Here is a 16,106-nt window from a genome sequence, read left to right on the forward strand (position 1 = left end):
CCATTTTGTGCCAAAGGGCAGCCACATGGGCTTCTCCTCATACCTTTATTTTAAATTACAAATTGGATATGGCCTCCAGAAACCATGCCAACTTTGGTTCCACTGTTCTCAAGAGTCTGTTCCGATAGGCCACCCAGGACAAGGTGCTAGGGACACGGTCCCATCCAGCAAGAATGAAGGCGAGATAGACAACTTAACATTAAGAAGTTATGTACCTACCATAACGTTCCATGTTAGTTGTCTTCTTCTCGCCTTCTTTCTTGCGTCCCACCCTCCTTCCCCCAAGCCTGGACAGACCGATAAGAATATTTGGGATCTTCCATTGGGATTTTTTCCTTCCCACATGTTCTACCACCTCTATTCTCCCTTTTATGTTTGTGGTGGCTTACATACAGGTTTATGTAGAGGTGGATTCCTTTTCTCTCTTCTCCATTCTATGGAGACCAGAACTGCTTGGTTTTAGCTATCAAACGAGATCCAAGTAGTTACCGCCTAGCATTGTGGGATATAGGGGAGCCTCCAGCCAGTGGAATTAGCTCTCGAGCTTTAGTATTGGCCGAGTCGGAGCCGAGGATCGGCTCCGAACCCATCCAGCAAGAAAGAAGGTGAGAAGATGACAACTAACATGGAATATTATGGTAGGTACATAACTTCTTTTTAATTTTGCTAATAGTTACCTCCACTAAGAGAATCTGCACTTCACTTTGTTTAGTAAATTGACTTTCTGATCTTTCATCCAGAGTCTCACTTAGAGTGACTCCTCATTCATGCCTCAATATCAATCTAATTTCTTCACTAAGCTTACTAATGGTAATCATTTGAAATGTTGAGATCCACTGGAGCAAATCCAGAAACATGGACTTGTGAAATTCTCCATTCTGTTTGAGCTATGGCAATCTCTAAGCTGGTATATGTAAGTTTAGGTAAGTTTGAAGGGTATGGAAGGGTTTTCTTTCGTGCAAAAAAAAGATTAAAGGAGAAGAGAAGAGTGATCGTAGAGTCTCTGTTTTGGATTTTCAGCCTTTTTTTTTCACATTGTCCGCACTTGGCATTTCGAGTGCCAGCATTTCAGTAGAGTCCATACTAATTGAGGAGAATGTCTACTCCATTCCGTGAATGTAAAGTGACTGCTTTGATTTTCACATTGCTGCAACTAAAGATTTAATCAAATTGCCAGCTTTTAATGTTAGCCAAAATCTTGTTAGCTCGTCAGAGTATCCAAACAAAAACTGTGTAGGTGGTTATCTGGCTGCATTTACTTGTGTCGTATTAAGCATGGGTGGCCTCTTCATGCTGTATGTAAAGCATAATCTACTAGACTGGTAGCAACCTCCTCAGCGCTTCTGTTGCAAGGCCTAATCTACTAGACTGGTAGCAACCTCCTCAGTGCTTCTGTTGCAAGGCCTAATCTACTAGACTGGTAGCAACCTCCTCAACGTTTCTGTTGCAAGGCCTACTCTACTAGACTGGTAGCAACCTCCTCAAGTTTCTGTTGCAAGGCCTAATCTACTAGACTGGTAGCAACCTCCTCAACGCTTCTGTTGCAAGGCCTAATCTACTAGACTGGTAGCAGCCTCCTCAGCGCTTCTGTTGCAAGGCCTAATCTACTAGACTGGTAGCAGCCTCCTCAGCGCTTCTGTTGCAAGGCCTAATCTACTAGACTGGTAGCAACCTCCTCAGCGCTTCTGTTGCAAGGCCTAATCTACTAGACTGGTAGCAACCTCCTCAGCGCTTCTGTTGCAAGGCCTAATCTACTAGACTGGTAGCAACCTCCTCAGCGCTTCTGTTGCATATATTCTCTACATCATTGGATGGTATTTATGGAGTAACTACTTCGTCTTCTCCTGGTGCTTTCACAAGGCAGCAGGAATCAAAAGCTGGACATTTTTTTTTATTTATTTAATGGAGATTGACATTGGAGAGCTAGACACATGTCATTGTGAGTGTAAACTGAGAGTAAACATTGAAAGGGGGAGAGAGAGAGATGGGAACTATAAGGGCCGTGTGTTAGATGGTAGAGGTTCCATTTTATTTACTGTTTGTGGTCTTTTTGCATTCCTGGTTGCATTAATTTCTACAGGTTTTGTATGTTGCTTTTAAAGTGGGTTAGTACTACTGTCCTAACAGTAATTTAAATGCTAAAAAATGTGGTGAATAATTTTGTGTTAAAGTTTCAAGTCTGATGCATTGCTGTAAAATGTTTTAGTTTTTCCTGCTTTGAGGTATAATGTATGAAAAATTACTACAGATGGTTTTCATTGTTTGTTTCAGAATCGTGGTTGAACGCAGAGCATTATCCATTGCAGAAATGTTAGCCCGCTGGTTTCAGGCAGTGTGTTTAGTGGCGGTAACAGCAGCAGTGCCGATTGACAGATCCAAACAAAGTGCAGAAGAGGAACAAGTTGAGGAACAAAAAGTAGAGCCTCCGGTAAGAAACTGTTGCCAGCATTTCAAGCTGTCGTCTTCATGGGGAGGTTACAGTTGGGTGATCTGCACGAGTACTAATATAGTATAATATAATGTGGTCATTTTGATGTTGAGATTTTACACAAGTAGTACAGAATAATGTTTTGGGGTTGATGGCAGACAATTCGCTCTATCTCGCTGTTGTGCTTGCGCATCAGTATACTGTTTAGTACAAACATAGAAGTGGATGACAGCAGTGGAGTCGCTAGTTTTCCCCGTTGTCATGGTCTGCTGGTTGGAATGTTTACATGAGCAGGTTCTTGGCCCTTTGTTTCTGTGCAGCACTTGGATGCATTTTTTTTTGTTGTGTCTTTCCCACTGATGTTTTTGAGGTGGTCATATGTTGGCAACATGTTTGTGAAGTGTTTGGTATAGCTGCCTATTCTTTTTTTGTATTGCAGCTATTTATTTATCTTCACTAAAGATGACTTTTGTGGGCCCACTATTGACATTTTAAAGATGTCTTTCTTGTAAAGGCACCCTTCCTACTCTTCTGTTGCCTGTTGCATACGTATTTAGCTTGTTACCTTTGTTAAAAGACAGTGCAGCCATGCAAAGTTATATTGTCATACATGTGAATTACAAGTCGTACGTCTGGAGACGTGTGTGAATGGGTGTACCTTCGTTGAAGGTTGTGCGTCAGGGCTGGCAACTCGACACGTAAAAATCTACTGCCAATCATTAGCGGACCAGAGTTCTGCTGTGGCGACCCCTAAAAGCCGAAAGACATCACAACAACAACAGTTATGAAAGAAAATTTTATAAATTATGTAAAACATCTTTCCATTGGCCATTTTTTGTGGAGGAGGTAATGCTCCCTCCCACACGCATATTATAATAATGGAAGCTTTGTCCCCTTGGCAAATTAATAATTCTTTGCCCTGAATCACCACATCTGGCAGTTAGCAACAGTTACCACCAGGACGTTTAAAGCTTGTGGTATTGTTACTAGTATCGTATGGCTGCAGAGAAGTAAAGTTTGGGTAGTACTTAAACTCAACCTGAGAACTTTAATGAGCTTAATTAGAAAAAAATAATAGTAATAACATTTGATTTTCTTAAGTCTGGGTGAGAAGACGGCACATTAACTGTTTACCACTTCTGTAATAATGCATTAAGCTTGTGTTAAGGAATGTATTCGGTAATGAGTTTAGTCCACTCATTTTTGCTTTGCCCCTTTTAGACAATTGTTATTCATTTGTCCACATTCTAGAAAGTTTGACTTCCTTTATGCTGTGTTGAGCTGAAATACCAGAAAATGCCTGCTTCCTGTGGGCTTTTGGTGGTGGTAGTACTGAAGAATAAAGTTTGATTGTAAAGTGTGCGTTTAGAAAAGCCTTTCTTACCTAGTATATTGTACAAGTATTTGACTTGGTTTGAATGCTGATCCTGTCTGTTTTGCTTCTCTGAACTGTTTCCCTTCTTTCAACATTCTTTGAAAGAGATGCATTTGAGTTGCCCCCCTTCTCTGATTTTTGCATCCTGACATTAGCACCTCAGCCTTCTGCTTGTTACTTCCCTTTTCACATGCTCAACTGCTGACTGCGTTTGAAGATTTGAGGGCCGCTGGCACCATTTGTAAGCGATTCTAACATCCAGATCAATTCATAGCTGAGCTTGAGTTGGGTGATTGATAAGGATGTGTTCCAAGGCAAATGAAGGATCCACATAGCAGGACATTCATGATCATTTCCTTTTCAAAAATCAGTTTAACAAGTTTGGTTCCTGTCCTTGAATTGTTCTGTATTATGTATCGTAAGTCTTTCATGCTAGAACAGGATCACCTGCCATTCACTTTGTTCCTAGTGTTGTAAAGCTCTTTTTGTTAGTGTTAAATCACAAGCCTGAAAAACGTTTTCTTCATGTCCAGGTCTGTGACCAGCTGTAAAGGCATACTGGGCCAGGAATATCACCCCCCATATGCAGAATGCTACCAGAATGCCCCTCTAATCCCTGCTTGTGCTGTGAATTGACTTTTACCAGTAGCTGTACTACCTTGAATATCAGACCTACTGGATATGGAGTTGTGAGTCTAGCTGCTAAAGCTGTTACTGCTGAGTGCTGGGACTCTCAACAGGAAACTGCACTCCCTGAAGAATGCTGATAATCTGTGTGGTTACAGAAAAATGGTTCAATGCCACAGAAGGCACTCTGGTAGTGCATGTCTAATGGCTTTTATACATTCCGACTACTCACCGGACATCAACGAGCAAAAGGCAGGGGCATGTCTGTCTCTACAAAGGATAAGCACACTTCAAGGCTGGTCAAATAATTTGACGTGCTTGAACTACTTCGTGTTCAACTAACTACGGGAAAAATCCTTTGCCATATTCTTTTTAACTACACATCCCCACCGTAAACCAGGAAACCCATACATCATATCTGAGGTTACTAGAATCGCTCGCCATCCAGCCCAGTGCCATACACATGGGTGATTTTAACTACTACTCCATTTATTGGGAGGCATATATGACCACAGACATACAGGCCCAAAGATTTTTTGATTTTGTAAATTCAAATGCCCTGGAGCAACTAGTCTGAACTCCCTCTAGGGGAACAAATATATTCCAGCTCTAGTACTCACAAGTGTGGGGAAAGTGATGCATCCCCCTTCCCAGTATGATTTCCTCACTGATAAGATCAGATCACAGAGTGGTCTTCCTTGAAATAAATGTAAAAAAAATAGTCCCCCCCCCACATAACCCCCAAAACTTTAAGAACTTTTCCAAGGTAAATTATCCCCTGATAAGGGATGGCATAGCTAATTTCCAAGCTCCCCCAAATCCAGAAAACACAGAAACCTATGCAGAGGCGTACACAAAACCCCTGTACGACCATATAAACACCTGTATAGCAATAACAGTGTGACGCCCCACCACTGGACCAGTAATTAAGGAGTCTCATCCACACCACTGGCACCAGTGAGGGATGGACACTGGGAGGTTAACAAGTACACACACAGTATTTCCAGATGCAGCTCTCTGCATCAAGTGCAGTTTTCCTAAAGAGCACACGGAGACAACAGTCAGTCCGCGGCTGGTTTCTCACTCTTTCTCCAGATCCCCAGTAAGAGCCCCCTGCTGGCACAGCTATAGAGTTGAGTCCTTAGACAGGGTTCCAAGCCAAGTCCTCCAACACTCACTCTCCGTCCAACCAGTGCTTAGTTTCTCTGCTCAGGTTGCTGACACACACACACACACACACACACACACACACACACACACACACACACACACACAGACGCACACGCACACACACGCACCTAGAAAAGGCTGGCACAGGTTTACTAGCTATGCCCCCTTCTGCCCAGACTATAAGGTAGTAATTACTGCCACCAGAACCCCTTATCAGCTACTTTAAGGCCCTTTAATAAAGGGTGTCCAATCTTACTGTGTAATATTAATATTCATACTCATACAAATGATAGTTTGACCAAGAGCAAGGCTGTTAGAAGTGGCCTACGCAGCATCACCAAATAAATATGCAAGTACTCTCAGAACTTGAATATCTCTACACAGATTAGACACAATGAAAGGTTTAAATGTATTTAATAATAAATGAACAAGACAATACTTAATAGATATTTACAGTGACATCACAGTTCAAAACCACAGAAAATATTTAAAATAACATTGCAGGGCAGTCTCAAAGAAAAATGTCTAAACTAAGCTTCACTATATACCTGATTGAATCTAAGAGAATTACTATAGTCTAAGAACTTACTAATACAGCAAGGCAGATGTGGTGAAATGGATCTTCCTGTTGTTGGCAGGTCCAAAACCCAATACAAAATGCTCTATCTCGCTAAGAGACTTCTCAGATTAATATCTCAAATATTACTGCTGGGATAACTTGCAGAATGACATCATTTCTTGTCATCTGACACTAGTTCCAAGGCCAAACAACCATTGATGAAGCTGGCAGTATTTAGCATCTACCTGTAAAGATATACAGACAAGAGCTTCTCCTCAGATCTCTGGCAGATGATGGAAGTTATAAAACAATTGCATTCATTCATGCTTTCAAGACTAGTAATTACTTCACCCTGATGATACAGAAAGTTTCTTGCTGTATCGAAAACTGAAATATGCCATCTTTTATGGCCTAGCAATAAAGTAACTTTAATTTCAGTTATTTTTCTGAAGTTAACTTTCTGTATTCCAGTTTCCACTGTTAAAATATATACATTTAAACAGTTACAATAGTGCATGTACATTTCTGCTCTCTTCCAGTAGTGTACACTGTGGTTACATTTCAAACAGCACTCTGCAAATACCCTTTTCAGTGCACATGTCTGTATAAGCAATTTTGATGTACACATGACATACAGTTCTAATACATTTGTAACACAAGCATCTTGTATAAATATTTTGATATTCACCATTGGCATAATTATTTACAGAATTCCAGCTAGTTGGCCTGGCAGTATCTCCTTTTGTCACAGGCAGTACTAGACCAAAATAAACCCAGGTCAATCCGCAAAAACAAGACACTCTGGTGGACCCCTGTTATTAATAGGTTATAAAAAAAAAGAAAAAAAATCCTGTTGAAGTAATGCCCGCAGTCTTAAGGGCAACACCCAACAATGTTTGGAATTAGGTGTAGATGGCATCACCTATACTCAGTCGGAAGATATAACAAATTGGTTTGCTGACAAATTTAGCTTAAATTTCACCTTCCATCACCGCCAGTTTTCCAAGAAATACCCTCTACCTCCAATTATCACCAAAGAACAGGTTGCCATTTCACTCTGTAAAGCTAAATGCATAGCTTCAGTAGGGTCTGAAGATATACTTGGTTACCTCTTATACAGCTTTAAATCAGGACTTATCAGACCCATTAGGATCTCTATTTAACCACAGCCTCTGGACTGGCTTTATCCCAATAAAGTGGAGGACAGCAACAGCCATCCCTCTGCATAAAGTGGGACCATCTACTGACCTAGGAAGTTACAGACCCATACCTTTGACTAGCCGTGTATGCAAGTCCATGAAAAGAATAGTCATGAACCTGATAAATAATGACACAGGAAATGTCCAAACACTGGACCTGACCCAGTTCGACTTTGCCAAGTGCAGTCATGCTTACTGAATCTGGTTTATTTCTTTGAGAAAGTCACTAAGCTAATGGATGAGGGTAAAACAATACATACCATCTACCTTGAGTGGGCCAAGGCATTTGGGACATTTCCCCAATCAGGTATTGTAAATAAACTAACAAAACTGGACATAAATCCATGCATCACTAGATGGGTAGCCAACTGACTCACTGACAGCACACATGGTTAAAGTGGGTGAATCCAAATCCAGCAAGAGGCCATTTACTAGTGGTGTGTCATAGGGTTCAGTGCTGGCACTCCTCCTGTTCAGAATATACTTCTGTGAAGTTGAGACTAATGTCAAAGGCCTCAGGATGACCATGTTTGCTGATGACCGCAAGCTGGGGACAGTCACTGAATCCCCCAACAAAGTGGAGATCCTTCAGGAAGGTCTAGATCAAAAAATGTTTGGTGCAAGAACCATGGCCTAAAACTGAATGCAAAAAAATGCATCATCATACCCTTTAGGAAGTCAAATACCCCTGTAAATTACAACCTCAGTAGCACTCATAGGTGACAGATCTAGGTACACAGATAGTCCCAATTAACTCAGCCCTCATTAGACCAATAATAGAGTACAATGTGCCATTTGGCATGTACTTGAGTAGGTGATTACAGCAGCTCGAGTGACTTCAGAGGTTCCTCGCAAAGGAAATATGGGGTGTAAACGACATGAACTATGCAGATAGACTAAAATGCCATATCCCTTTACTCTGCCCCCTAATTATTTATTAAGGAGTGACCCATGCCTGACCTACAAGGCACTTGCAAATTCATCCCTGATGGAGCTGCTACACATCCGCAAATCAAGCAGTACGAGGATCACCTGATCTAGAGATCTAAACATAGTCATTGACTCAAAAATGCCAGAGAAATTGATGCGTGTCTCGGAGATTGCCTGTTCTTTGGAACAGGCTTCATATTCACATTAAGCAGAGCCCTTCCCTGGTCTTCTTCAAATGCAGTTTGGATCAATGGATAGGGAATTTCAAATTTACACCGGGGGTAATGCCTGTATCTCTTATGGACAGGGGCAGGCTGTAAGATACTCATTGCACATGCACAAATCCATATCATCCTGTTGCCCCTTGGGGCCATATATATTGGATAAAATTGGGTTGTATTAGCTAGGCTTGTAAGGACTGTTGAGCCATTAACCTGGTAATCTGCTGTGAACCTATGATGCAACTAATCGGGTGACCATCATTTTTCATTTTGTTGTCTTACAAAGGAATGAATTAGTGATTTTAGCAGGTTACACATGCTGTTGTGGACTGACATATACCTCCTTAGATGTCCTGCAAGTTAGAGGTGTGCTGTCCACAAAGGCATAGTTAATGCTGCTCTTTGGTCCTTTCTTCCTCCTAGGAAATGGGCTCATTGTCTGTGCCCTCATCTTACTTCCCCGTTTTGGCCATGTAACAGCTGGGATCAGTTTTTGAGTCCATGTTGCCGTCTCTGCAGTCGTAGGCTACCATTCAACAGTGGACTAAGATTGTTTACCAATGTGCTTGTGTTTAAGACCATAAATTAAAACGGTGAACAGTAAAGTACATTCCATATCTAAGATGATTAACAAATGTCATTAAAAACCTTTGCAGAGTACGTTTTCTTTAGATGCACATTTTTGTATAATTTTTGCCACGTGCTCGTTAACCATTCCTTAGCTGGGCATTTCACATTACTTGCAATGAGAGTATTTTTTCATTTTTATGGTCTTTCTCCATCCCTGGTGGTGCCACTTATACCTGCTCCCCTCCTTGTGTTCAGAGGGCCTGCCATCTCTGGCTTAGGAGACCACACCCCCATTTTCTTGCCACCTCTGGCTTAGGAAACCACACCCCCATTTTCTGTGCACTGACTCTACATTACAGAAGGCCTGTCTCCATATGAGACCTTGTACACAGAGTAGAGGAGCAGGTCAGATGGGAATCATCACCCCCCCCCCCCCAATGGGCATGCCTGTACTCCCTGCCTGCACCAGCAAGCACCTGAGATTTTTCTTGTTTTATACTTACCTGATACTTCCCTTTTTTTTTTTTGTTCACTTCCACTCGTTACCAACCTTTGAGCTCATTTGAAAATTCATTTTGTGAAGGAGAAACAGTATATTTGAAGGGCATATTGCCTTTCCTTGTATCTAGATTTCTCAAAAGGTTCATACCGTTACAATTCTGTAAGTATAATTGTTTCTTTTAAAATGAAAGACTGCAAAACAATGCCTCGAGGCAACACCAGTCCTCACCATGAACTGCTTGGCTACCATTGTGTCCACTGTTGCCCCGTGCTGTCCACCATGTGGCTAGTTGCAGACAAGTAAGGTTATGTGATTTTGTTTTTCATTGTGACACACCATGGGGGGATCTTTGGCATGGCAGTGTTAAGTGGATTAAGTGGCTTATTGGTGATGAAACTTGTTACCACCATTGAACATTTTAAGTCATTAAGCAGCCCATCTTGAGGGCTCGTAACTGCTTTCTGATTTTTTTAAAGGTATAAAATTTCCAATGCAAGACATTTACCTTTGGAAGCCATATTGAGGTTTGTGTATATTTAATCCATGTTATTAATCATTTTTTTCCCTTTGGTTTCTGTAGCTTTCCCCTTTGCTGTGTATAGGCTGATGTAATTATAGCTTTGTGGGCATGTCTTCCTGCTTGTGATTAATATTTTGCCTGCTTTCCTATCGGTAGAACCATAGCCGTATTTTTCAGTAGTTTCAGTAATCTGTGAGCCTGTGACGCAGTTGTGGCAAAGTTGACGCACAGTTTTAATGCTGTTCATTTCATTAGTAATCGCTATTGATTTTATTTTTAGTGTCTTACTTTTTTAATAATTAAATCCTTTTTGATCTGTGCAGAATGATTTTAATATTGATACCCTGGTCTTCTCCAAAAATCAGTTGTGAATAGTGTTATTACGGGGTGGGGGGGCACTTCATTATTTTGTACCATTTCTGAAGACGCACTTAAACTCTCCAATGGGAAAAATATTTTTTTTCGTTCCCACACTAGAGCCCTCACATTTTCATGCACTTAATTCAGTGCTGTGTATGTACTGGTGTGCTGTAATTACATTTTTTTAATTTATTTTTTTATTAAGGCATGTAACTTGGCTGTTACATGTGTAGGACAGATCGACTAGATGTGTCTCAACAGATAAAGCTGAAGTAAAATGTAGGCACTGTGCTTATAAATTTCTTCCTGACACTGTGACGTAACTAGATGTATTTTCCATTTTAAAGTATATGCTGATCTTCAGCATTAGATCACTGTTGCAGCAGACTAAGCAGTTAGGTTACATCTTGCCAGACAGCTTTTCAAAACTTAAGGATAGATGCACCACACACACTTAACTGCCAGGAGCATGAAGAGAGCTCCATATAAAAGGCATTTAAATATCTAAAAACTTCAGTACTTGTTGTCTAAGTCCTCTCCTCCTGTAGGCTACACGATACTGACTCTTGTCTAATGATCCCTTCACGATACTGACTCTTGTCTGATGTTCCTTCAGGGTTGGGCAGATAAACTCCTTTGGAAAACCTTCAGCTACCTTGCTTTTCATAAAGAAAAGTGTTTCATCTGTAAATTTTTTTTTGCTAGGAAAATGTAATTTCTGGAACTGTTACCACTTGTTGGGGGGGATACTTGTAAGTGCTTGTGAGCACACTATGTAGTTCTGTGTTTTTTTTTTTTTTTTTTGACATGTATGTTATACTTTTTAGTAGATTTTTGTGTGTGAAAGGGGTGACATTTTGTGCTTTTGTAGAACTCCGTTTTTTCCTGTGAAGAACTTTTTCTTTCTGATATACCTGAATGAATCTTCAGGTTTCACTTTAAGGATCCTTTCACAGCAAACCCATGGAGTAGTTGCCTCTTCCTTCCACCATCCACAAGAAGAAAGTTGTTAGGAAGTCTTCGAGCATCAGGACAGCTCCTTTGATGCCCCAGCCACCAGTGGATGACTGTGCTGTGGCCAGACTTCATTACTTGGGCCGAACATTTTCTCACAGTCCCTCTGGTGTAGCAGCTTCACCCACTAAGGCCTGGGAGCTAGACATGCTCTCTACGGGCATGAGAGAACCGCTTTTACCAGTCTTGTGGGAAGGAGATGGTAAAGGTGCACCACATAGCTGATGAAGAGGGACAGAGTCCTGGCATGGCATGTCAGCCTTGGATCAGTTTTTTCCAGAGAATTCCCCAGGAAAAGAAGACAGAAAACTAAAAACATATCTTCTGTTGGGTTAATTTCTGTGGACACACAAGACATGCTGGGATTTGCTAGGCAATTTAATTTTTGCTTCTATTTTGACAAACTCTTCCTGTGGCAAAAAAAAAACTTTCTGGCGCTGTTTTCAATCAGAAGAACAAGAACTGAAAGGGAGTGTGTTGTGCTTCAGCATCCACACAAAGTGAAGCCTTTGATTCTGTGGAAGGTGTTGGTTCAGATTTCCCTGCAGAAGACTTGCCTTTTTCTGAGACTTAAATTAAAGGCGCACTTCAATGGACACAGTGAAATTCCCACTTCCCAACAACAGTTATTCTGATTTATTACAGATGGATATTCCACAGTCTGCAGCTGCCCCTTCTATTTTATCTGTTTTTGATGGTGGTTTTTATGGCAGGTTATCGTTTGACAAGTCAGTCCCTGTTCCAAGAAAGTCTGACAGGTTATACAAAGTACCTCAGACTCTCAAACATCTGTTTCCTAACCCTAAAACAGACCCTGAAGTTATTTTGTTAACTAAAACTGCTTCTGTTAAACGAGATTGGTAATGATAACCCCCATTCCCCCTAACAAGGAAACCAAAAGCTTTTTGATTGTCTTGGGAAGAGTGTGTGTGTTCTTCTGGCACTTTAACTTTCTAAATTTTAAACTGCCAGGCTCTCGTGTTAAACTTCTCTTTGTCATGTTTTCAAAAGAGAAACAATAAACCGTTAACCTTCCTCCCTCCTGAGGTAAATAATTCCTTGAGTGTTTCTATTTTATCCAGTTGTCATGTAATTAAATATTCCTTAAAGTGTTGTGATGCTGCTGATACGGTCTCCAAAGTTGCTGCTTTTGGGTCAGCCATGAGAATGTTTACTTGGCTACATTCTAAAAGATTTACTAGATTTTTAAGTTGCCCCATGGACAATGCAGATTGTTTGGCTATTCTGCGGCTGAGGCTCTTAAAAGATTTAATGAGATGGAGAAGTTGATTCAAGAGGTGAAACAAGTCTTCCAACCTTCCTTTTTGAAAGCGTACAATTTTTGTTCCTACCCCAGCTCCCATTTGAAGCAGCAGTATACAGATTATATAGGATTTTAAAAGCAATAGCAAGGTCATTTAAAAAATAAAGGAAAAGTCCAGAAAGTCGGGATAAATATTTGCATCTTCAGGCCCCCTCCCCACGGCAATCCCTCTAATTCTGAGTCTGCACCTTCCTCTGTGGCACCTCATTATTTCAGACAAATGGGTTTGAAAGTCATTCAGCAGGGGTACTGACTGTGGGACTCCTACCTCCTTGTCTGATAAACTATATATCCCTTTTTTGCCAGTTCTGGAACAAATGTTATCACAAGGAATCCCTGAACAAATGCCTTCCTCCCAAATGGGCAAAGGATTTTACTTAAGGTTTTTCTGGCACCAAAGAAAGAAGAAACCTGTTTTGGACCCCTCTTAATCTTTTTGTCAAGGACCCAAAGTTCAAAATGTTATCCTTCATAAACCGGTACCTGTTATTCCTCTTAAGTAGCTTTTAAGGTTAAACTAGACTTAAGATGCCTACCATCACCTTCACTTTGGCAGCATTTCAAACTTTTCCTAAGATTTTTTATACCTGCATTATTCTCAGTTGTCTGACTTACACTTTGGATTATCCACTGCTTCAAGGGTATGGACTCCAAATATTGCTTACTGCAGATTTCAAGGCATTCACATTTCCATATTTGGATAGTTTTTCTTATATTTGTAAACCTTTTTCCATTATCAAGAGTCCTTGACAACTGTTCAGAAACTTCTCAGTCTTTGGTTTCAAGTGGTGAAGTTAAAAAAAAAAAAAAATTCCTCTCTCAAAACTTCTCACAAAGTAGTTTTCCTGGGCTGCCTTTTAGATTCTGCCCCGGTAGTAATTATGTGCCAATGGTTCTTATTGCATCTGTGCCTGAATTTCCTTTTAGGAGCTTTTCTTAATTTGTTTCAATTTCTCTGGCTGTTTCATCTGATATTATAGCCTGCACATTTGAACTCCTTATGTGTTTTTATTTTTAGTTTTTCTGTTCATTTAGCACATTTATGTTCCACTTGATCTTCGTAAGTGTTTCTCCAAAATGTGTCTGTTTTCCCAGTTCCCTATAAAACATTTTTAGGTCATTGTTAAATTGCTTATTTTGTACCTTTTCCTTTATATGTATCTGCCTATTTTCTAAGTTTTACTGTCTGTGCTATTATCTGTAGTTTATTAGCAATCATGCACAGTACATCCTTGTTTGTTCCGATTACTGTGTGTTGCTTTTATCATGACTGTCTTTCTAAGTATTTTTGATCTATTCCCTCTTTGGTACTCTTCTAGAGTGACACATCTTAATTGCTTTATATTTTTCTCTATTTGATGCTTCCATGATGGTTTCCTTTGTTTTCACGTGCTGTAGTTTTTGTGGTAAGATTTAGCTGCATGGTAATTTTATCCTATTTACTTCTGTTGTATCATATGCATTTCGCTTACTAGTCTTAGTATTACATTCTCCTTTATCAGACTTCAAACATTTTGGGTCTAATTTATTTTCTATAATGTTTCCGTCTTCAGTCTTGAAGTCTGTCTGTATCTGTTAAATCAAGCAATTCTTCCCTTAGATAATTTTTTCTAAACTGAGGACACATTCTTTGTTTTCCATTTCCTGTGGGCATTGTACAGAAAGTTCCAGAATGTCTTCCTGCGACTTCTCTTCAGCTGCATCCTGCATTATCTGCTTCTGCATCGTATGGGAACTCGTTGGCCTATCACCCCTCAACATTGACTGCGTCAGAGCTGCCACTGATGTTCTTCATCTCACATTGCTGCAGTCCTTACACTTGGGTAGTCCGCTGTCCTCGGTCGGCCCGAATATCAAAGTATAAGGCTGACGTCGGTCAAGGCGCATTTGACTGACATCAGGACGTCAGGGTACAAATGCGCATGACCGACGTCATATCCTCAGTCTTTTTTGCCGCATGGTCCGATGCAGAAGCAGCATTGCAAGTGCCGGTTGGCGTTCTGAGATTTTTCGATTTCGAAGTTTCAGACCGAGTTCAAAGTTGGCTAAGTACCCCGTTGGGAATATTTTAGTTTTTCTTGCCTCAGTGATTTACCGGATGTCAGAAAAGTCAATAATTGCATTTCTTGTGGGAAACAGATACCGCATAGAGATTATCATACTTTGTGTATTCCTTGCTTAGGGCCTGAGCACGACGTTGTTGGCTGTCGCTCTTGTGCTAGATTTAATAAACGCACTATAAAGAGAAGGTTGGATTGTGCAAGGTTAGTCTTTGGGAAGCGGTGTAATTATAAAATGCCGTCGGATGCTCCGGCCCGCTTCAAGAAGCGCAAGGACAAGGCAGTTAAGCCTAGGCTAGAAGAACCGTCTGTACCGGACGCCGGTTCTTTAGAGGTGTCGGTGGAGCCGGTGGCTCCACCAGAGGTTTCTTTGTGTTCACAGGGTGAGACCTTATTATTGCAAGATGTGGCCTCTCAGGAGGCAAGTCAGGCTGAGGGGGCTTCTCAGGTTACTATACTCCCCTCCCTTCCTAGGGTGGCTAGGCCCTCTCCTTCTGTTTCAAAGGCTTCTCCCAGGGGCAGGCCAAGTTTGGCTTCAGTTGGTGTTACCCCTAGCTCTTCAGGTACTGTGCCCAAGAAGCATATGCTTAAAATGGCAGAAGATTTGATTTCTTTAATTAGGGGCTCTATGCCCCCTCCTGATAAGAGACCTAGGATGGAACCTGAGCTGGGGGGTTTTGAGCAGGCTTCAGATGTTTCAGAGTCTTCAGCTGAAGACTTGCAGGAGTATTCTCCTTATTCTGATTCTGATGTGGATGATTCTACTCCTTCTGCTTCTCCTCCTGAGGATTTTTCTTTTTCAGAAACTCTTCATTCCATGAGGGAGCATTTTAAGTGGGAAGGTCAGGACTTCTCTGATTCCAGGAAAAGGCTTAGGGAATTTTTGTTTTTACCCCAGCATAGGCCTTTGGCTATACCTCCTGTTTTGGATGTGGTAGAAGATGTTTTTACAGAGGCTTCTCTTAATACTGATTCTTTGACTCCTGCTCCTGTTAAGCCGGATAGGTATTACAGGGTGCCTGAAGCTCATAAGTATCTTTAAGAGTCCTAGGGCTGACCCAGAAACTGTTAGTCAGGGGCCTAAAGGTGTTAAGGCTTCTGTTGTTAAGAATCCGGTTCCTGCAGACAAAGAGGCTAGGGCCTTGGATAGATGGGGAAAGAAAGTTTATACTTCTTCCACTCTTGCTATGAGGGCTTTGAATTGCCAGTTTCACATGTTGAAATACCAGAACTATCTCCTTTCACAA

At 41.0% G+C, this 16,106-nt stretch overlaps 1 protein-coding gene across 2 annotated transcripts in view; it reads left to right on the plus strand.

The window, feature by feature from the left end:
* Positions 1-16,106, plus strand: part of LOC122791611 (nucleobindin-2-like) — a 917,099-nt gene that overhangs the window by 86,613 nt on the left and 814,380 nt on the right. For both annotated transcript variants that reach the window (XM_044059400.1, XM_044059401.1), the window contains exon 2: positions 2,272-2,428. In XM_044059400.1, the coding sequence (XP_043915335.1) occupies positions 2,309-2,428 (120 nt within the window). In that variant the 5' untranslated portion in view covers positions 2,272-2,308. The remainder of the gene's footprint in view (positions 1-2,271; positions 2,429-16,106) is intronic.

This window comes from Protopterus annectens, chromosome 17.part0 (genome assembly GCF_019279795.1).
Source record: "Protopterus annectens isolate FY-2018-M chromosome 17.part0, PAN1.0, whole genome shotgun sequence".
Classification (NCBI taxonomy): domain Eukaryota; kingdom Metazoa; phylum Chordata; order Ceratodontiformes; family Protopteridae; genus Protopterus; species Protopterus annectens.